The 21,783-nt window shown below is 38.2% G+C and overlaps 1 protein-coding gene across 2 annotated transcripts in view; it reads left to right on the top strand.

Moving 5' to 3' along the window:
* The window catches only part of SERPINI1 (serpin family I member 1), a 37,276-nt gene extending 23,006 nt beyond the window's left edge, over positions 1–14,270 (top strand). For both annotated transcript variants that reach the window (XM_015872005.2, XM_015872006.2), the window contains exons 5-9: positions 734–938; positions 4,061–4,158; positions 8,974–9,060; positions 10,222–10,311; positions 11,635–14,270. In XM_015872005.2, coding sequence (XP_015727491.1) covers positions 734–938; positions 4,061–4,158; positions 8,974–9,060; positions 10,222–10,311; positions 11,635–11,711 — 557 coding nt within the window. In that variant the 3' untranslated portion in view covers positions 11,712–14,270. The remainder of the gene's footprint in view (positions 1–733; positions 939–4,060; positions 4,159–8,973; positions 9,061–10,221; positions 10,312–11,634) is intronic.
* Positions 14,271–21,783: the final 7,513 nt, after the last annotated feature.

Raw genomic sequence — 21,783 nt, 5'->3', positions numbered from 1 at the left:
TTAAGTATTAAAAGTAATAGGATGGATTTTAGGGTAGGCTTCTTTATTGTGGGGGTGGCTATATGCTGGAGCAGACTTGCTAGAGAGGTGGTTGATGTTCCCATGCCCCTCAGTGTTGAGGAGGTGTTTGTATAATGTCCTTAGTGATATTTTCCAATTGGTAGTTCAGTAGTTGTGTTCTGATTTAATTTTTCTAGATCCCTTATATTATATTCTAAATAAATACAAAGTCTTAATATAAGGATGCTTATCCATTACTGCCCTAATGTCCTTAGATGAAATGAATTCTTCATACAGCAGAGCTAATGGTTGTTTTTATCTTGAGCCTGAACTCCAAATGGATTCTACAGTGTCTGCTGTTGGCAATATTTTACTGTCTCATTGTTAATAAACTGTCTCTTTCTGGAAGAAAAACTCTGCCCATTTCCATGAAGGTCTTAGCTTTAACAGCTTCTAGACTTTGCTTGCTAAATGGAAGTTAGGTGGAAGTTAAGTAGCAATTTCAGAGGCACGATTACCTGCAGAATGTGATTGTACGAGCTTACCTTGTTTAGGAAAGGAAATATGAGACTTAAATCCTATGATGAAGGAACTGACTTGTTTTTCTTTACAGAATAGAGGGTCCCTTTTAACTTCTGTATTTAGTCATCATTACCTACCTCTTATCTTTCCTATATCTCCAGTAAAAATGAAAGAGCGTACTTCTAATAGCCTTTCCCTGTTTTTCTTGTAGGAGAGTTCAGTGATGGCTCTAATGAAGCAGGTGGCATCTACCAAGTTCTAGAAATACCATATGAAGGAGATGAAATTAGTATGATGATTGTTCTTTCCAGACAAGAAGTTCCACTGGTCACATTGGAGCCACTTGTCAAAGCCTCATTGATTAATGAGTGGGCTAACTCGGTCAAAAAGCAAAAAGTCGAAGTATATTTACCAAGGTGAGAATATACTGCCATGTCATTAAAAGGGGAAAGGCTGTGTTCAGTTGGGATGGAATAAGCAGTATCAGTAAAAACTGGATTCTTGACCAAGTCTGTAGTTATTTAGCACCTACATGAAGGTTGCTGTGACAAGATCTGGTGGTATACAGTGCATAATAGTAGTTGTTTGAGCAACAACTTAAAGCTGCTTTCACATCCCTTCCAGGTATAAGCTCTAGGAAGGAGAATTTCATCAGAAATATATCTACTGAGTGATGGCTCCCTTTTTATTGCTGAACTCATTATGGTTATTTCTGTTTAGATAGGAGCCATACAAATATTTCAAGCTTGAATCAACTAAGCTAAAATGTTTCATTTGGGTTCTAATTAGATTACTGTTTGCTGCTAATTCAGAAAGTTTTAATCGTATATGTAGATGCAAACAGTTGAGTATTGAGAGGTAATTTCAATCAATGTCTTTCTTAGATGTTACCAGGGTTGAGCTCATTTTCTTTAGTGGACCAACGAAATTGGCTTATTTGTAGACATAAGCTGCATAAACTCAAATGCACTGTTACCTTTCCTGGAATTTTCATCTGCCTCTAAATGTGTACCTCATTTGTGTACTCCTAAAGGTCTGTAATGTGTGGCTTCATCCTAATAGTCTTCAAAGGATTCATAATGATTTCACTGATTTTTATTAAACTGCTTATATAACATAGTAACATACTTCTGTAGTTACTGTGTTTTTTGTTGTGCTGTGCTACAGCACAAAGCAGCAGAAAAAATGAACCATGGTGAACCCTTCTAGTCACAGAAACTATTCTTGTTTTCATTTGGAAGTGTGGGTTATGTTGCACTTGTAAGGAACAGAGCAAAATCCTTTGAAGGGATGAGAGGCTGCGGCTAAGCTATTTCTCCTTCTTTCACAGTGTGTGTTACTAACAAATTAAATGAGACTTCCATCCCTTAAGCTTCTCTTTTATAACTGAAGTATTTCACTGCCTCTGTATCAGGTGCTGGTGCTTGATATGTTTCTCCTGTGTATGAGATGCCCAGAATCCAGAGGTCTATGAAAAATAAGCTTCTGAATGTAGGAAGTTAAAGTATCTCAAGTTAAATAAGTACTGTTGGAATGGTTCTGACATTAAGTTTTAGTAGGCAGTTTTAGATTTTAGTTTTGTTCTTCTTAACCTAAGGCAGAGAGTTCAGGGTTATATGTAGCCAGAATTTCAGACATGAGTTTGTGGCTGAGTTGAGGCTGTTTTTGTGTGGTCATATAACTTATTTATTCTGTACCGAACAATTCCTACCTTAGGCTAGTTTTCATGCCTGTCACATTCATCTAAGAACCTCCAGAAAAATTGCTAAATGCTTTTTGAATTAAGGTTAAGCAAAGGCAAAACAGGTACAATTAGGTTCTGATTACTTTCAGCAATTTCCAGTTACGAGAGCTCTCATGAACTTGAAATACCACACAGTAACAGTGCAATTTCCTTATAAAAATTAGAAAGATTAATTGCATGCTCCCAAGGTGTTGGATTTCCATTAGAGATTCAGAGTGGATCTGCAGGATTTTATCAATGCTCTAAATAAAAACTTCATAAATATTTTATGCTCTGACTCAGGAAAGCATGTTATGAAATGTGGCCTGCAGGCTCTGTCCACTGAGAAACTGAAAACAGCAGAGGAATAAAATTAATTTTTTATATCCTGAAAGATGCTATCAAATTATAAAGTGAACATTTTCTAAACTGTAATAGGGCCTGAACACAGCTGAAAGCACAGTTAATCACAACACTGTAATTTCTGTTTGCATTATCTATGTGCAAATTACTCTTTTTAATAGCAAAGGAGAAATTTGAACAGAATTGTTAAATTCTTTTTCATTTGCAAATGTTTGCAGTTTAACCCAGTCTAAAATGATCAACGTTCTAATCCAGTTTCTTCGTGGAATTGAAACAGACCATGAATCTAATATGCAAAACTAACAGTTTATTTGAAGAACACGAGGAGCTACTCTCTAATATTGTAACAGACTGCAGAGCACCCATTGAAGACTATCCCAGTATGCTTGGTTTTCTACATTGGCTGTCCTGCTTTACATGACGATCCTTCTTTATCTGAAAGTTTTGTTTCTCTCAAGGAAACAAACCATGTCCCTTTATGTTCTTTTGAGTCCTGTTTGATGTGGTCATATCTTGTGGTTCTTGAGATAACAGCCACAGAAGAGGAACAAAGCTGTGTGCTGTTGCAATACATACGTAGCCAACATCTTCAGCCTGTATTTAGCCCTCACAGAAGCACCTTGCCAGAGAGAACCGTAACATGCCTTGATCTGCCTGGTCAGAACAGCAGTACTGTGGGATTTTTTTCTTGTTTTATTTTCTAGCTATTGAATTATGCAAGCTAGTTCTAGCACCTCGGGACAGCCTTGCTGAAATTCTGTCTGAAAAGTTGAAATTGATGTTAGCTGGCAGCTCTGTATTATAGGTTGCTTATTGGGCTGAAATCGCAATTCAGATCCTTAAGGCCTGTCTTCTGAGCAAGAAATTGTTGATTTCTCAAATGCAGCCATTGCCTGGCTTTTTGTTCTGCAGAATGTAATATATTAGAACCAAACTGAGAATCGGGCATTTTTTGCTTTTTCTCACTCAGGACTTTTAGTAAGCCTTGAAATTATAGCCTTTGGGATGAGTCACACTAGGCTGTAGTTATGCTTTTATAACTGGGAAGCATACTCAGATCCCCTTGATTCTGTAGATCTTGAGCACCTAGGGACTCTACTGGAAACTCAGCATTTCAGCAGAGTTGTGTGGCCTCATGCAAGATGAAACCATCTTTTCTCTTGTCTTAAAGTCTATTAACTAGATTACTTGATACATTTTAAGCTTTATAGAAAACCTGAAGTGTTGGGTTGCTGTAGCTGTGAACAGTTGTTCATTAAGGTAAAGGATGACAGGATAGATTTAGGTTGAATGTGGGGAAAAATTCTTACGCAGTAACAGCTATGCTATACAACAGTTACTGAAGCTCCTATTTCACATTGTCTCTGAATTTCAGTTGTTTCCTAGAAATTTTAGTCCTCTAGTAAGTACTGCTTACCTTGGTTAACTTTCTTTTTTTCTTTCATTTTTCAGGTTCACAGTAGAGCAAGAAATTGATCTGAAGGATGTATTGAAAGGTCTTGGAATTACAGAAGTGTTCAGCCGTAGTGCTGACCTCACTGCCATGTCTGGTAAGAGGAGATATATAAGTACTAAAATCATCCACTTGAGGATAACCAATGTCTTTTCAATTAAAAGATACCTGCTAGCAAACTTCTGATCTTCCGAGATGTTTTGTGTGGTGCAGGGTTGTTGTCTATAGGAGCAGCTGAGGTGGGTGAGCAATCCATTGGATTGGTAGGGAGTATTTTTGAACTGGGAGAGGTCACTTTAAGATATCATACTGGATCTTATGAATGTGCGGGAGGCAGATCTGTGTTAGAGCAATGTGTGGCTTCAGTGCCATAATATCAAGTGAGGCTTATTAGGTAGTTGTCCTCTTTCTTCTCCAGAGGGCATTTCTTCATGGCATTAAATGCATTAAATACTTATATGATTGGTTATCCCCCAAATACCCTCTGTATGTAGGTGTAACAGGAAAGAGTTGTGAAATGGAAACATGCATGCTGTTTGTCTAGTCCAGTAAACTGTGAACAGTTTCAATTTGAAGTTGAGATATCTAATACTTCAGGTGGAAAACAGATGTTTAAGCTCTTAATACCTCCTGAAATGTATGAAAGTGTTACAGAAGGTAGCTGTGTTGCTGTTGCTCAAATTCTTGTATGTAAAAAATAGTAGCCATATGAGCAGTATATTTAGCACAGTCTGTCTAGACTTGTGATGTGACAGACCAGAATATTCTCTATCTAGAAACATGTTACCAGTGTGGGTTGACTGATGTTCTTGTAATTTATGCTTATATACTTATGCTCTGTATATGTTTCTGCTCTGTGGGTTACTGTCTAATCAGCCAGAGACTTGCACAGCTGATGGGAAGTAGTTCCGAATTGTCTGTTCCTGGAAGCAATCATGCTGGTGGATCTTGTTCAGGGTAGTAGTAATGAAGTATAAAATTTGCAGCTGAAGCATTTAGAATTACATCCTTTTCATTTCTGCTAAGTTAGAAACATTGTTCACGGGCTATATGTAGCCTACTCTGCTATTTTGCTGCATTTCCTTTTCCTGTGAAATTATAAGAGAAGCTGAAATTAGGTAATGTGAAGAGGATTTGTGTAAACGAATGATGCTTCCTTAATAAATTTTTCTGACAAATATTAGAAACTTGTTTTTACAAATAGCTGGATAGCATGTTGGGTAACAAGGAAGCTGAGGCCATTAGTTTATATGCAGCTCAGTGTTAGCACTTTGGGAAACTTGCTGTTGTATGAAAACTGAAATCCAGATATTTGATTCAGAACACCACTAATTTAGGGAGAAAATAAGGAGACTGAAGAATCTGAGAAATTCTGCTGTATAAAAGAATTCTCTTCCCCTTCTCCTGTTGCTGTTGGCTTTGAATTGATGTCAAGGGAAGTCTGTGATTTCAGCCGCCCTAATTCTGTAATCAGATCCAGGTACAGACTGTTGTCTTCGGTGAAATTATGTGAGTTCAGTGGCTATAAATGAAATTGGAAGATTACAGAATTTTCCATCTTTAGTATCTTTTACTTTTTACACTCAAATGGAAAAATGGATCCGGATGAGTCAGGTTTACCTCTCAGGATGTCTGCGTTGTGGCAACCACAGAGTATTAATCTAGATGCTTGCTTTAGATTTAACTTTCCTGCAGAAACTGACAGTTTGTGCAGGTGAGGAGGAGGATGTTCCTGTTTGACTACCTGGTCCGGAGTATTTGACTCACAGATGTTGTTTCCATCTCTGATTTGATCTTGTGTTCATAGTAATCAAACTTGAAACTTAGCAAAAAACAAATTTTGAAAGAACTTCCAGTGTTTGGGATTTTATAACTTACCCAGACTTACAGTTTGATTATCTTGACACTGAGAATTTCAGCAAGTTTCAGACTGTTGTGCTAAAGGTCAATTTCTCTTCCAAACGATTGTAATATTTTTTGCCTTAACTGGCAACTGCTCTTAAGATCAAGGTGACCTGTGTCTCAGTGAGCTGTTAAGTGTTTTTAATGACTGATTTCACAATATTAAATAATTGGAAGAGCACCATCTCAGTAAATAGTTCTTCACAGTCTTGTCTGAGGTAAGTGTAATTTTTCTGGGGCATCCTGAGCTAGGAAAGCCAATAAATAAACCTACATGCTTTTCTTTAAAATGAGACTTGCAGAGCAACCGTTTGGCAGCTCTGAGTAGGAGTTTGCAAGCATATGGAGTGTAGTGACAAATGAAATGTGATGCTAACAGAGTCACGGACATTAGAAATAAGCCTCAGATCACACCTACACATTAATGGCTATCTAGACAAGGGTCTTGCAGAAAGCCTAAACTCTGTGATGCCGAATGTTCTTGGGGCTTTTCTGAGTAATAGTTAACAGAACACATTGGCCCCTTAGAAAATCTTGTTTCAGAAAAGCTACTGGGGGGAGATGGGGAAAAAGATAGGAAATACTCAGGTAAGCTTCATCTCTTCCTCTTTTTAAGGGAAAGACATAAGTGTTGTGTATGTGATACTGAGTTCATTCAGTCACTTGGCAATTACAAAACACAGTAAAGAGAAAGATATTGTCACCTAGTGCTGTCCCTGCTCTCCATATGGAAACTCACTTCAAGGAGGGGTGTAATAGCAGCAGTATAAAACAAATTGTCTAGAAAAAGGAAACCGGTATGTGAAATTGCTATTTTCACCATTCAAGGACAAAGATATCCATCAGGGTGAGAGGCAAGAAATTGGAACCAAATAAAGGTATGCACTTATGGAAACCTTAACCACAGACATTTGGGTATGGTTTGAGGTTACGAGATTGGGATTAAAAAAAAAAGTTGCTTCAGCACAATTAAAACTGTTCACACTACATTGACTAAAGACTTCTTACACCTTCTGTAGATTAGAAACTTGGTTTAGGACATAAGTTGTGTGCTGCATGACAGGATGTTTTGCTCTTGAGAGTAAGTTAAGCTGTAGTTTTTAACTGAGATGTGTTATTAGTGTTTATTTAGTACAAAATAAATACAGCTTATTTAGTACAAAATAAATCTGGAGATATTTCATCTGTTCTTTAGTGGTGCACTTTGTATTCCTGTTAACTGTATATTATTTTCTATACTTAGAACCAGAACACATTTACAACTTGTCTCATTTAAATAGCTGATGGTAAATATTAGTAATATTTGTGTTGGTTGAGTTAGGGCCCAATTTCATAATAGTCAATAAGCTCATTAGATGGAGACTGATCTTTTAAGGTGCTGAGTGTTCAGGCTAGAAATATACTTCAGAGTAACATAATGCCGTGCTATGCAGCATCAAACATACAGGGTTAAAATAGGGAGCATTGCTGTATCACAGGTCACAGGAGCAGGCTGAAGTACTGTGATAAAAGTCATGATAGAAGGGCCGGGATTAGGGTAAGTGGAGTATTTTATTATTAAATATCTATGCTTAAGAAAAGAAGCTCTGAAGCAGCATTTTTCTACGAAGGCTGCAGAGTTCATGTTTTCTTCTGTTATGTCATATTTAACTCAAATGCTCAATAGAGCTTTAAAATGTTCTCAAAGCAAAAATAGCAAAACATAACTATCCTGGAATGAAGAAATGTGCTGAGGTGACCAATAAACTTACCAGGAACCCTGATAACCTGACATGTTTACAAAGTCAGCACATATGATGCTAGACATGCAATTGGGGTAAGGTTTGTATGGGTCTGTCACCCTTTCTGGCCACTGGTATCTTCCGTACACCATCACTTCTGTATATGATCATGCATGTCCTAGGTTTATTGCAAAATACTTCTTGGAAACATGAACCTTAATGATTTGTAAGAATGAGAGCTTTGGAGGATGACCATTTAACACTCTATTATACTATTTATTCAGTTATTTTTAATAGACAACGCTGAAGGTTTAGAAGAGCTGTTAATGTTGTCTTTTCTGGTGGTGTTTTTGTTAATAGCAAGGGATACAAAAGCTGTGGGAATCGTTTTGTTTTCAAGATAGATTCTGCATGCCCCACATTCAAAGGCAACAGTGGGAAGGAATTTCATCCTAGCTCTCTAAGTAACATTGCTGAAAGCTTGGCTCTTATGCCTAGGATTTCTAGTATTTAGAAGTCTGTTATGGTCTGTTCCAAAGGGAATCATTTAAGGCTTCTGCTGGTGGTATTTAAGGTCAGCAGAGGAACTGTGAGATCTAGTTTGATTTTGAGTGCATATAGCAGTAGTGAGATCTGAGGAGAGGCATCTTAAACTGGTGTCTCTTGTGGCTTAGGTTTGTTAGTGTTAGAGCTGCTGGCTGCAGTTGTGGATAGCAATTAAAAAAATAAGTCCTAATTTTTCCTTCCATACTCAGCCTTCAGCTGCTGTTTTGGCATTGAATGTTTTGTTAAGGATCAGAAATGCAAAAAAGTATAGCTGTCTCAGTGGGGTGGTTAGATTAGATTTTCATGGTTGGGTGACTTCCTGTTGAGTGCTTTTATTCCTTTCCAACTCTTAACTGTGTTCTGTCATTACTGTGGATTTTATGCAGGTACAATAAATGTATATCTAATCCTCATTATGTCTTACTGATGAAACTTAGTCAGACTGATTAAATGATGTTATGTATGGCTTCCTGCAAGCTGCTGACTACTCCAGTAGGTCTGATCAAGATCTGATCATTTAGATGATGAAGAATAGTGGAGCATCCACTCACTTAAGCAAATGTAGGCTTGCACCAAAACTAGAAAATGGGGGAAGAAAAATGGAAAACAAGACTGATGCAAGTCTTCTGCACAAAGCTCTTATCTGTTCTGGCTTGGTGTAGAAGGTGGATAATAGCGCTAAGGTAAATTTTTCACTCTCACTGTAGAACTGCTTGAAATAGATATCTTTTTTTCTTCTCCAGATAACAAAGAACTCTACCTTGCAAAGGCATTTCATAAGGCTTTCCTAGAAGTTAATGAGGAAGGATCAGAAGCTGCTGCCGCCTCAGGTACCTAATTGAAAAACAGAATGAAATGTTGTTCTAAGTTAACATTTTAACTGTTTTGCTGAAATTCCAGGAAGCTAAAAAGTATGTAGTGTGAAGGGAGCACAACAACTAAACTGGTTTTCAGAACAGAATTAGAGAAAACTTCTGTAGTGCTTACACATGGTTTGTTTCACAGTCGTGAGGCTCCTGTGGAAAATCTGTTTTGCTTCTAAGTGTCAGGCCGGTATGAACTGTTTGTTCTTCACACAACTTAAGCACTCCTCAGTTTTGGTGTACTAATTAAGGATGGTCAAAAGTGTTTGATCCAGAACACTTGGGACAGAGTTGCTGCACTTGTATTTTAATAAGCTCATTTAGAGAGGCAAGATTGGAAGTGATAAATGGAAAAACTTAAGTTGTCGGTATTGATGTTACGAGACCAGATAGCTGATTTACATGGTTATCATATGCTTTTCCTGAAATTAAGTTAGGTTTTGTATCATCAGCTGATTTTCTACTTGTACTGGAGGAAAAGATAAATGACTTCCTTGCTCATAAATACCAGTAACTAGCTTGGGTTGTAACATTAAGATGGACAGGGATTGCTGGCATGCACGAGTCTTTACTGTCAGTACAGTGGAACTGTAAAACTAAATGAAACACTGGGAAATAATGCCCTCGAGAAATTCATGTCTTACCAAATAAAAATAATGAAGAGCCAAATCCTACCTGATTCCTATTTAATTTTACCCTTTCCCTCTGCTTTTTTTGAAGACTGAAGTGAAGCTAAAAGCTGCAACATCAGCCCAGTTAATTGTTGCATTCCCTTTATGTGTTAAGAGTTATCTTTTCCTATCAAATATCAGCTTAAAGCCAGCAGTACTGTCCAGCATAATACATTTCATTTCTACAGGGATGCATGATTCCTTTTAAGTTTCTTCATCTTAGAAGCTGCTTCCTCAGCCTGGGAAATTGTATCACTCCATTTTTAATTACTTTAATTTAACATAATTGTGCCATTACTCTGTAGGTCTCAATTTTGGTTAGGTTGTTCATGCTATTTCTTGGTTACATTAAGTGCTGGAGTGTAGGACTTCACTGTTCATGAGCTTCAAGTATGTTTCATTAAGAGCAGGGGAGAATATGTAGTAATATTCAAGTTTCCTGTTCTTTGTCCTTCAGGAATGATTGCCATAAGCAGAATGGCAGTACTGTATCCCCAAGTTATAGTAGATCATCCATTTTTCTTCCTGGTCAGAAACAGAAGAACAGGTGAGACTTTCATTCCTCCATACTTTGCACAATGCGTTGTCGGGTATGAAAGAAAATTGCATATTTAGAACAAATTCTCTTCATGTTCTAAGCTTTCTTTCATTTGTCTTGGAGTAAACATTGGAAGACTGGCCCTTTCTATGTCCCCCTAGTGTTTCTTTGAGCAAGACACCAAAATCTGGTATAATTCTGAATAGTACTTATTCTGTGATTAAGGAACATGAAGGAAAACCCTACACTTTGCATCAAAATGTACTATTACTCCCCTGAATGGTCATAATTATTGTACTCCATAAGCACTTGGCACTTGTACTGAGACCAATAAGCTGTGTTCCCAGTACCAAGTGATTTGCATAATGGACAGAGATTACAGCAATGAATAATTCTGTTGTACTCTTGAAGTGTTCTATGGCAGGCAAGAGATGAGAACAGCACTTGCAAAATGGGCAATGATGAAGTAATTCCTTAGTTTCATATTTATCTTAATGATGTGGATGTGGCTGGTATGCAAAACATTATTATACGGCCACAGACTATCAGATGGTTCTGTGTTCTGGCATCTTAACTGTTCTACAGACAGGTGAAAAAATTGTAATGGTTATCCTTATTCACCATAATATTCTAAATGCTTGTGATTGGTTACTACTTATAAGCAGGCATAGAAATATAACAGCATGGAGGCTATAAATGGTGGTTAAATAGCTGGGGAGTAGTATTTGTATAGAGAACTCTTGTTTATTCCAGATTGTGCAATCCACAATAATGAACAAGTATCTAGTAATAGTTCTGGTAATAATCAGATTAGTATGGTGGGTTTTTTTCATGCTCACTTAATTCCTTGATGAATGTTATTCACCAGTTCAGAGTGGAGAGGGTGTGAAGTGGTTAAGGAAGTCTGGTTCAGCTCAGGTCTGGCTTCAGTTAGGCTATCTGCATCCTTAGAAACCCTCCCAGTCTAGAGAGCTCTGACTCCACATCAGTGGCAGTATTTCCATGAGGCTTTACCAGAACTATTGGAATTGAAGTGAATATCTGTTTTGATCTGTGGTGGGTTTTGAATCAAGCCTTTAGAATAACCTGAAGGGTGCTGAAATGCAGGCAGTGTCCACTGTTCTTGTCTGTGCACTATATAACTTCTGAATACAAAGAAGTCCTTTTTCTTTAGTGTTATTGATCCATACAGTTTCACAGGCACCAAATTCTAACACAGATTCCTATAGAAATTCTTTACCACATGGTCAAGTATTCAGTATTCATCAGCTTTTAACTTCAGCATTTCCTTTTAGTTCTAATGACATTTTCCCCTTCTCCCTTTTGCCACAGGTACTGTGTTATTCATGGGGCGGGTAATGCACCCTGAAGCAATGAATACAAGTGGCCATGACTTTGAGGAGCTTTAACTACTGCCAGCTACCAAAATGAAGGAAAAAGCACATCAAGTTTGAAGTTTATGTATTTAAGGTTTGCTGTGTTCTCCCCCCCACCCCCTAAGATATTGTTTAAAATGCTTTCAGATCTATGTGCAAGTGAGTTTCCAGAGGAGAAGTTCACAGTATTAAAATAATGGTTTTGTTTTTGTTACTGTGATTGCCGTGTCCTTAAAATAAAATTGTGTACATGTCGACAACTGTTTCTTGTTCTAGTGAATTGTAAAGTAAAAAAAGTCTTGCAAATCCATAATTCCTGAATTGTTTACAGTGCAGAGACTTACTGGATCGATGAGACAGGAGTACAATGTGCTCAGCTCTGAGTAATCAAATGACAAACCTTCATGATTTATAGTTGAGCTACATCTGGAAAATGTAATCTTGTAATAGTAAACAGACTGCAGTGTGCTGTCTCAAAGTTAATGGGAGAATCTAAACCTAATGGATTCTGTCTGAGAACTGTGGTAGACTGTGTAAACTCCAACATCTGGTTCTAAAATGCTGCTTTTATGAATGCTCCTGCATGCAACTCCGTGATTCACCTTCCGTAAGTGTTGATACCAATAAAGTTTGATCGCATGAGTATTTCAAGCCAGTCAGTGTAGAATAGCTCTGTATGTCCAAATTAAAATAGTTGAACAGTCACACTGTGTGAACATTTTTCTCCCCAAAAGTAATTGTTCTGCTTTTAACCCGAGCTTTACAGCATCTCACTTTGGTGGTTAAGAATGATCTTAAACATTTTCTGTATTTTACTTTATTTTCTTAATTTGTGTCTGAAGATGTTTAATTCATACAGAACAGCATAATACTATTTGTTCCCTAAGTTTTTGTGTGTTGACAAACAAAGGAGAATGACATTACAAGTAAATGTTACCTTGTGAACTAATTGTAATTTCCATTTTCAAGTGATCAGCAGGCAGGCATATAATTCCATTCCTCACAGTGCTAAACATGAGATGAATAGAAGTTATCAACAAGGTAAGAGAATAGGAAAAAAGGGTGAAGGCTTTTGAAACAGCATAAATATGGACTTCTAGATAAGTGGGACTTCAGTCAATAGAAGCTTTGTCTTTTACATTCCATGGGAACATATATTGGCTAATTGTAACTTTTACTAAGGGGCTTCTCTGGTTTGTATTCAGTTCAAAACAGACTAGATACTGCTAACAAAGCTATTCATGCAAGGAGAACTTGCCAGGTTTGACACATTGTTCGTTCTTTTATCCTGCTGGTACAAATCTTCCAGGACAGGGCTACAAAGTGATGAATGATCTCTGTGGAGGCTGGTTAAACTGCCTCAGACAAAGGGCATTTGAGCACATATCAAGCCTCACCTCCTTGAACTGTTTAGAGCTATAGCACGGATGAAAAATGAAGCTCCATAGTAGTACTTCAGGTACTTTGTTGTTTCATATTACCTATAGTGTATATTAGTCTTAATTCTGAATTTTTTTTTTTAATTGAATTTAAATTATAATCTTAATACTGTACAGGTGAGAGATACATTTTACACTTGACATTCTCTTTGCCTCCAAAGTAGAAGCGGAACTACTTAAACCAAAATAGAGGCCTAGTCTCAGAGTAAGTCCAGCTCCTTTCATGCAGTTACAGAAGGGCTGGTTCTAAATGTTCAGGTGATATACAGAGAACCATTTAACGCATCTAAAAGTAACCAGTATGCCAAGGATCTCCTACATTTTTGACCTTGTCATGAGTCTGAGTTTCATGCTGTTATATACATCTTAGGCAATTTTTGCGGTGCTTTTTGAAGCACCTCATTGTAGAGGAATTTATTGTAGAAAGATAAGAAAAAAGCAGGTAACTCTCAGTTGAACTTATTCCTAGTTCACTGAAAGGTCTTCCTGGCTGATTTTGTCATCTTTACACTAGGTTCTCACAGTGTAGGTGCTCCTTACCAAGGGAAGACTTTGAAGATAGACTTGACCTAAAGGAAGGACAACTGCCAGTCAGAAGGATATCAGGCAAGTGCATGTAGAGCCCTAGCAGTTAGTCTGAATGTAGGTACTAATTGGAATAAGGCAGTCTCCTGTGCCAAGTCTGAATCTGCTAATTGCCTCAATGGGCATATTAGAAAGCAAGCAGTAACAAGAGTGCAAACACTAGCTATCTCCTTTCATATTTGCCTAGTTCTAGCAAAACAGTTATTTCCTGGTTTTTTGGAAATAAACAAATGTTTTCCAGTAATCTGAATGGGTTTATTACCAAATTATGATGTTTGCAAAGAGAGCAGTTCTCAAACTATACTTTTTTTTCATTGATATCTTAAGTATTGTTGCCAGTCTATTGAGATACATAATGTTCCATTGTGTTTTTAATCTAGATTTTGTATATTCTTTTCAGTGGTACTATTGCTTCTGAGCCAAGACTAGCAATGATTCTTTTTGTCCTATTGGTTTTGTGGTAAGGGGGGGTTTGTTAGTGTCCCATATGCGAGTTTAGGTGTGTAGTTCTTTAAAGTTTTGTATTTTGTGTTGGGGGTTACATCAAAAAATAAATTCTGAAACTCTATGTGCTGTGTGAGTGACCCATGATACCAGTGTCTGTCTGCATCACAGGGCTGCAGCAGTTTAAGCACAAGATGCAGTTCCCTAATGCTGTCATCTCTCTGCCTCACATTTCTCTCCTGGAGTGCTGCTGGAAATGCTGTTGCTTATTTTTAGTATTGATGCTATGACTTGAAGCTGGTTAACGATAGTGATAAGGTCATTTAAAGCTTGGGATTTTCAGCAGCAAACATTCTTTTTTTCTGAATTAGTACTTCATTCAAACAAAGCCTTGACATGTTCTACACAATAGAATGTTAATGTTCTTCCAAGCAGTAATTTTTCACTGTCTTCCCTGAATCTTGATTGAAGTTTTTGTTCATTTTTTAAGTATTTAACCAAAACACAACCACCCACTAAGGTTCACAGGAAAAAAAAACTGGGATATTATTGAAAATAGTTAACTTGTTAAATAGGGTGTATACATGTGTACTTCTTAATGGAAGCAAGGCTGACTTCAAGCCCAGTTTCTGGCTGTGATCATATGTTACATGCAAGTGTGTTTCATTTAATGTAATTCAGCTGCAGACTTTGATATTGCAGTAAGAACCATGTTTTGCATTTAGAATGTGATTCACCCTACTGCAGTGTTACAGAATTGCACAAGCATGAAACTGGACTTTTATGGGACTGAATGAAGCATGATATTCCTCAAGATCATAGGGTTATACCAGAAATAGAAGTTAGTCAACATTCCGGTGGCTAATTCCTCAATGATGGACAGAAGAAACCACAAGATGTCACTCTATCCTAAGAAGCAAAGAAGTACTTCCTTGTAGGGCAGTAATCCTAGGGGAATATTGAGAAGCTGAGCGTCCTGATAAGAGCTGCTTGTAAGTTTTGGCAAATAAACATGATTTCCTTGTATGTTTGAGGATGTAATTAGATACAGGTGTCTGACATTAATAATTGGAAGTGTAATAACTATTCTGAACTTCTCCTTGTGTCTTGATAATTGATTGCTGGATTAAGTCCATTGTTTTAAGGCTTGGGGTTCTTGGCATTATATTTTTATTCCTAGAGTCATTGCACAGATTGATAATTTAGATTTAAGTAGACAGATGAAAGCAGAGAGTCCTGGGAAAACAAAGGGGTACTGGTGTTCATAATTTCAGGCATTAGCTACCTAGCCCTGTCCAGTACAGGAAGCTCCTTCATACGCTGCTTCTGTATTACTTTACATGCGTTTTCTAGATACACCAATTTGTAAGTGGATTTTATTTGTAGTACCATGAGAAGCAGCTTTAGGACAAGTTAATTTGAGCTCTCTTAGCCTTGATAACACCTGATTAAAATATGCTTCTTTCCATGAATGAGAAGAATAGAGATTACATTATGACAGTTCTCCAACAAGTGACTTCAAAAAGCAGCAGAGAAGGCTATTCTTCGGAAAGACCATTAACCGTCTGGCAGCTCATTTTCCACCCTCCTTCACTGCAAGCATAATAATCTGAAAAGCATTTGAGAAAAAGACAGATCAAAGTCTGCTACTTCCAGGTAGTATGTGTCCTGATGACTCAAACAAGGGTTTTCAAGTGGGGAGACTTGTTTTACCTTTACATTTCCTTCAGTGCTGTAATGCTGAGCTTATTTAAATTAACTTTTCTAAACTTTTTTTAAAGTGAGATTTTGAGGTTATGCATTGTGTGTGTGTTCACAGTTGGCAGAAATGTATGGAAGACAGTATATGCTAATAGACAGAGGGGAAGAGTCAATGACTGTTAGGTTTTTGTATGTGATGCTGGTGAGTTATCCTGCTGTTACCCAAATTGTGCACATTTGTGAATTCAGTTTTCCCTAACACTGGTGGTAGAGGAGCATAAGATCACAATATTTGCTCATTTTCCCCCCCATCTCAGAATATACTTTGAACCTTACAGGTTACAGATTTGCTTCCCCTGGCTGTTATGTAGGAAAGCAAATGGGACCTGGGCCTAGGCACACTAGAGGGGACCTGAATGAACATGATGAAGGCATACAAAGAACTAATCCTTATTTCCTTCTCTTGGAGGACAGGGAAAAAGGCATGGTGATTTGCACCGCTTAATTTTGCTCCAGTGCATGATTGGATGCTCCAGTCCTCTGCCAGGGAGCACATCAGACACAGAGCAGTTCTCTGGTCCTTCTGCTTGACTGTAGCCCAAGTGACCTATTCCACAGAAAATAATGGTGCCAGAGTACAGTATAAACCCCATGCTAAATGACCAGCAAGTGAAGTTGGTCCAATGCCCTAGGGCCTGGAAAGGAAGAATCTGTTAGTTTGGCTTGTGGGTTAGGATCCCTGCCTTTTTTTAACTCACTGTGTTTTTCTGAGGCTGAAAATGGGAGTGGTATGATGCTGTGAATTGCAGGTAATCAAGCAAGAAGGAGACCAATATGCAGCTATCTATTGTGCCCCAGGCTGCCATCCAACTCCCTGAATCACCTCTCTGGGCCAAAGTGACAGTGGGTGTGTGGGTAGGAAAATACAGCAAACAATCAAAGCATTTAAAAACAAGTCAACAAATATGAAGCATTTGAGAGCAGCAGCTGATTTTCCATGAATGATCCAACATAATTTCCATAATCATAAAGAAATATTTAATCTTGTTTGCTTAAGCCAACCAGTGTTTCACTGGGAGTATTAATCAACTGGTGTCACACAATAGCACACTAAATGTCGCACATTGAATCACATCTTTTGTAGCATCATTATGGATATTCTGGATGTATTCCACAGCTGTAGAAAGAAGTGCTTCATGCTTTGCTAGCTGTAGAGCAAGCACAGTCTTACTGCTTTGTTTTGCATTCAGTAGATCTACAAAACAGGAAGGACAGCATTTAAAGTAAGGAGGAATACTGTTGAAGCTCAGCTGCTGATCTTCCGCAATGTGACTGCAAGTACTCAGGGATCTGAAAAAAATAAACAAGCGCAGTAAGATGTTTGCCTGGAGCCGCAACAGCACCATGTAATGTTTCCTGCTGAAGATAGAACTTCCTCCCAGTGCAAGCCAAGGAGAAATTTCATATTACTCATCTTCTGGAGTATAGCATAGAGTTAGCAGAGCAAGATGAAGTGGAGCAGCTGAAAGGTGAGTTTAGTTTATGTTTGAGACCAGTTCAGTGGCCAGGCAGGCCTGTGGATGGAAAGTTTACTGATGTACTTTACTGGTATCACCATAATTCTTAAAGTCAGCAACAAACTTTGCTAAAGTCTAAAGAGCTGGATGGTGTGTGTATGTAAACACACAGTAGGAAGAGAGGGGAAGTGAACCTAAACAAAAGTATAAATTTATCTTCTGAGGTGATTCTGAATGAGAACAGCTAATACAGTGAGAGGCAGCAGATGAAGTTATTTGGTTCCAAAGCCTTTACTGGACCCTGCTCAAAGCTAACCTGTTGGCCAGAAAGACTAATTCATATAGTTGATGTGCTGCCCTTATCAGTGATTGCAAGCACGTGCTCTGTGATGTGCTGCCAACAGATTTGGTGTCCTAAAGTCCTAGAACTAGAGTGGAAAGACAGCATTAGGTGAAATGAGGTCGTCTTGTCTTTTGAATGTGAGAGCTGAGAACTCTACTGAAGTCAGTAGGTCTGATTTGAATTTGATAATTATATGTGTGATAATTATATGTATGGATTTAAAATACTTATTACCATTTGGTGAGGCCTGTGCTCACATTTAAATAGCAGCAGGTACAAATGCATACCCGAAGGACAAAGCATTGTAAAAATGGTCCAAAGAATGCTTAGATGCCTCTAGTGCTGCTGAAATGTAGCATAGCCCTCGGGGCATGTAAATTTTCCTTCCTTTTCAAATTTATTGCGTCTTTGTGAGATCTTTATGGCAATGTGATACAAGTGTGTTCCATGACCTTCACCAGAACCACACGTTCATTGAATTCCATTTCTTTTGGTGGTACGTGTCAGTTCCTAGCTACAGTGTCTCCCCATTCTTCCTATAGAAGAAGCACTGAGGGGAATAACGCTTATTCTCCTTGCTTGTATCACAGGGCTACCATTTTTATTTATTTATTTATTTATTTTCATGCTGAAAGCAGTTGGGAACAAATTATTTACATTTCTGGAGAAGAGTTGCACAATTGATGTATCTTGAACAGAAATGGAAGGTTCTCATAGCGCTTTGCTCTTCTGTGATTGTAGGAGGCTCTGTTTTCAGCTAGAAAACATCTTTATTATACTTTCAGGCAGTGGATAACAAGACTGTCAATTGAAGCACTTTTATGACAATAAGTTGGGGTAAGAATACAGATGAATAAAATTGGGGATATCAGGAATGAGTTCTGCCTGTACCCATTCATAGGACTTGGTTCTGCCTCTGGTGCCTGTGAAGGCAGGTGTCTCTGAGTTCTAAACAGCCAAATTATAGGTGTCACTTAACTTCATTGCTTTGTGTGCTTTCCCATTCTTTCAGTCTGCTCTTCACTTACATAAGGCCAGTTGGTTGCTGGCATCTTGTCCCACTTACAGTAACATCAATGTGAATTATAGAACAGAGGAATACACAGTTACCACTGGAACCAAAGAAGGATGTTAAGGTGTGTTAAGTACATTCACACTGGAGCTCAGTGATGTCTGTATAAGAATAGTCATACTGTGTTCTCCTGTTTGGCTTTGCACATTACTTACATGCACACGTACACACTCAGCTGAGTGTATACATATGCAGAACCACACATCTGTAAATACACATACAGAATGGATTGGCTGTGCAGGTGGAGGTCTGTAGTTTGTACATGCAACAGATGTTCATGAGAGGCAGGAATGTACCGGGAGGAAAAGATGCAAAGTATTTCAGATAGAAGTCAGGCTGCGTAGTATGAGCAGTTTGAGAGCTGCTGGCATTGATGATGTAAGACTGAAGAAATCAGATGTGTTACAAGTAATATATTCCCATTCCATACTTAAACAGATTGTCTGTTTATCCTAAATATCTAACATATGATAACTTCATAAAGCCTATTTGTTAAGGGAGTGCTATAGTGACTCCTGAGTATTTCTGTATTACCTGATCTGTGTTTTGGGAAGTTTTTGATGCATGAGGTGAAATGATTTTTTCATCTTAATTTGAGTAATGAATTCTCCACAAAAAGCAAACAACAATAAAAACAAAAACTCTTCAGCGATTGGCAGCAGTAACAATTTGTGGAGATTTTGTAGCACCTGCAGCGAAGGAAGTTAGGCAGGAGAACAACCAGAGGCACTGCTTAAAAATGACAGAGTGCAAAAGGAAGCTTATGAGACGGCAACAAGAAATCGCTTATCAAAATAAATTTAGAATGATTTTCTTATGATTAAAATTATCTGATGAAACTCATGTTCAATAAAGCAGGAAGCTTTTAATGAATGTTGTCTTCCATTGGGATTTATTAACAATTAATGTGTGTAATGGTGGAACGTGATGTTCACATCAAAATGTGGATGGAAGCAAAGGGAACTGTCCGTCTCAGAGTTTCCATCTCTGGGTGGTTTCATCACATGGCTGATATTATTTTGGCAGCTTTGGGTCTGATGTTTCAGTCTGTGAGAATTAGACAGAAATGGCATTTGGACAAGTCAAGGCTGACGGAAAGCTCATTAAAGTGGGTGGCATTTGACGACCAATTTCAGCAAGCTTAAAACTGTGGCCTCCATAACAGAATTCTTGGTTCAGTCTCTTAAAAAAATCTGGCAGGTACTATTTTTTTTTTCCTTGTATGCACATACAGGTTTTGACTCTGCCCTTGCTGAAGTCAATGGCAATACTCTTAGGGGCTAAAAGGTTAATCATAAGCTTATGTGTGCCTGTGGGCTGGGGGTGCAGTAACTGTTCATTATAAAAAGCTGTGTTTTTGAGGTGAAAGTGTAAATGTACCTTGTCTCAGTGAGAAGTGCAATGAGAGAAATTGTTTCACTTAAATGAATAGGAGCACTGCATGCCACTGGGATCTGATTTTTCTCTTTCATACAGCCATGGATAAGTTGCCAAATGCAAGAGAAGGCAAGAAACTTCAGAGGCAAAAAAAAAGAAATCCCAACATATTACTTATACATGATCTTTTGTATCAGAAAAAGTCAACTTCATCTGTAAATTCTTGACTGACATTCCGTGAGAAAAGCCCAATTCAAGTCTCCCCTGAAACCAAATAAAAATGCCATTCTTCATTCCATAAGCATCTCTTCCTATGATCCAAAACCCATAAAATCAATGGAAAAACTCAATCTTTTGGCCAGATGCTGTTGCTGTGGCTTACAAGCTCTTTGCTTTTCCAGAAGAGAAGAACCAAGTTTCAGTGGTGTTGCTTGGTTACAGCCTCTCCAACCCTCTTGGAATTCATGGCTTTAACACCTTAGAAAAACAGGCATGTATTATTTTCAATTATTTACGCAGGCAGTTGTTGATTCCTTGTTGTCTGGTAACCCTGATGAACCATTTCACCAACTCTGCTTCTCCTATTCAAGGCTTTATTTTGCTTTTCTTGGCTTTTTTTTTTTCCCCCTGTAAATGCTCTCCAAGTCCTATCACTGGAAGTGAAAGAGTTTGCTGGAATCCCAAGTGGGCAGGACAAAAAGAAACTTGTTGCCTAGGTAACGTGACAAAATAACCCGATAGTTTATTCCAGTATGTCTGCTTATGTGCAGGAGCGCAGAAGGGCAAGTATATCCACTTAATATTATTTTCCCTTTCTAGTGCTTCCTGCGAGTATCCATTCGGATTATACTAATTAAATGTTCAAAGAAATACTCTCAAGCTGACTCACCCAGCATGAGTAGCGTGGATTCCTGGGTGTAGTCAAGCCAGGTAAGGTCAATATAGAAATTTAACTTAATTTTGCTGTTGACTACCACAGTGCCAGGATTTCATGGTCTGAGCATTCCAGTTCTGTATGAAAGGGAGTCTTATTGCCTTTCCCTGACACTTTGTTTGTCTGCTCTGTTCAATTAGACTGTAAACTCTCTGGAGCAAACTCTGTTTAATGCCTTTGTCGAGCTCAGCACAAGGTGGCTTCTCATGGCCTACAGCAGCCATGATATTTTGAGTTGTTTCTGCCATTAATCAGGTCTCAGGAGGGGACAGGTTCTGCACAGTGCATGCATATCTCAGCAGGATACCAGCTGGATCTGTAGGACACACAGATAAGAGGTGTGATCAGCCACTTGCAGGTGGGAAAGACATGGCTGAGGAGGATGCACGCTGTGTTTGCCCCACTCAGCCACTTCAAAAACAAAGCTACTGTCAAAATTGGACAAAATGGGAAGAGCTACATCTTTCTTGCAGGGATGTGTTTGTGCTGCTGCACTTCTAGGTAGAAGCAAGTGGTTATCCGCAGGTAGTAGGGATCTGTAAAGCAGTGTTGATACCATCTCACATGCCTCATTTCAATGAGATAGCACAGATTTTTCCTGTACTTTATGAGGAATGTATTTACCATCTTGTTTAATTTAAAAAGATAAATTAATTTCTGTGCTGAGCAGGTAGAGAAAAGATGCGCTTCAGT

The sequence above is a fragment of the Coturnix japonica genome, chromosome 9 (assembly GCF_001577835.2).
Source record: "Coturnix japonica isolate 7356 chromosome 9, Coturnix japonica 2.1, whole genome shotgun sequence".
NCBI lineage: Eukaryota > Metazoa > Chordata > Aves > Galliformes > Phasianidae > Coturnix > Coturnix japonica.
The sequence above is the reverse complement of the archived record's forward strand: the minus strand, read 5'-3'. Positions and strand labels throughout refer to the sequence as shown.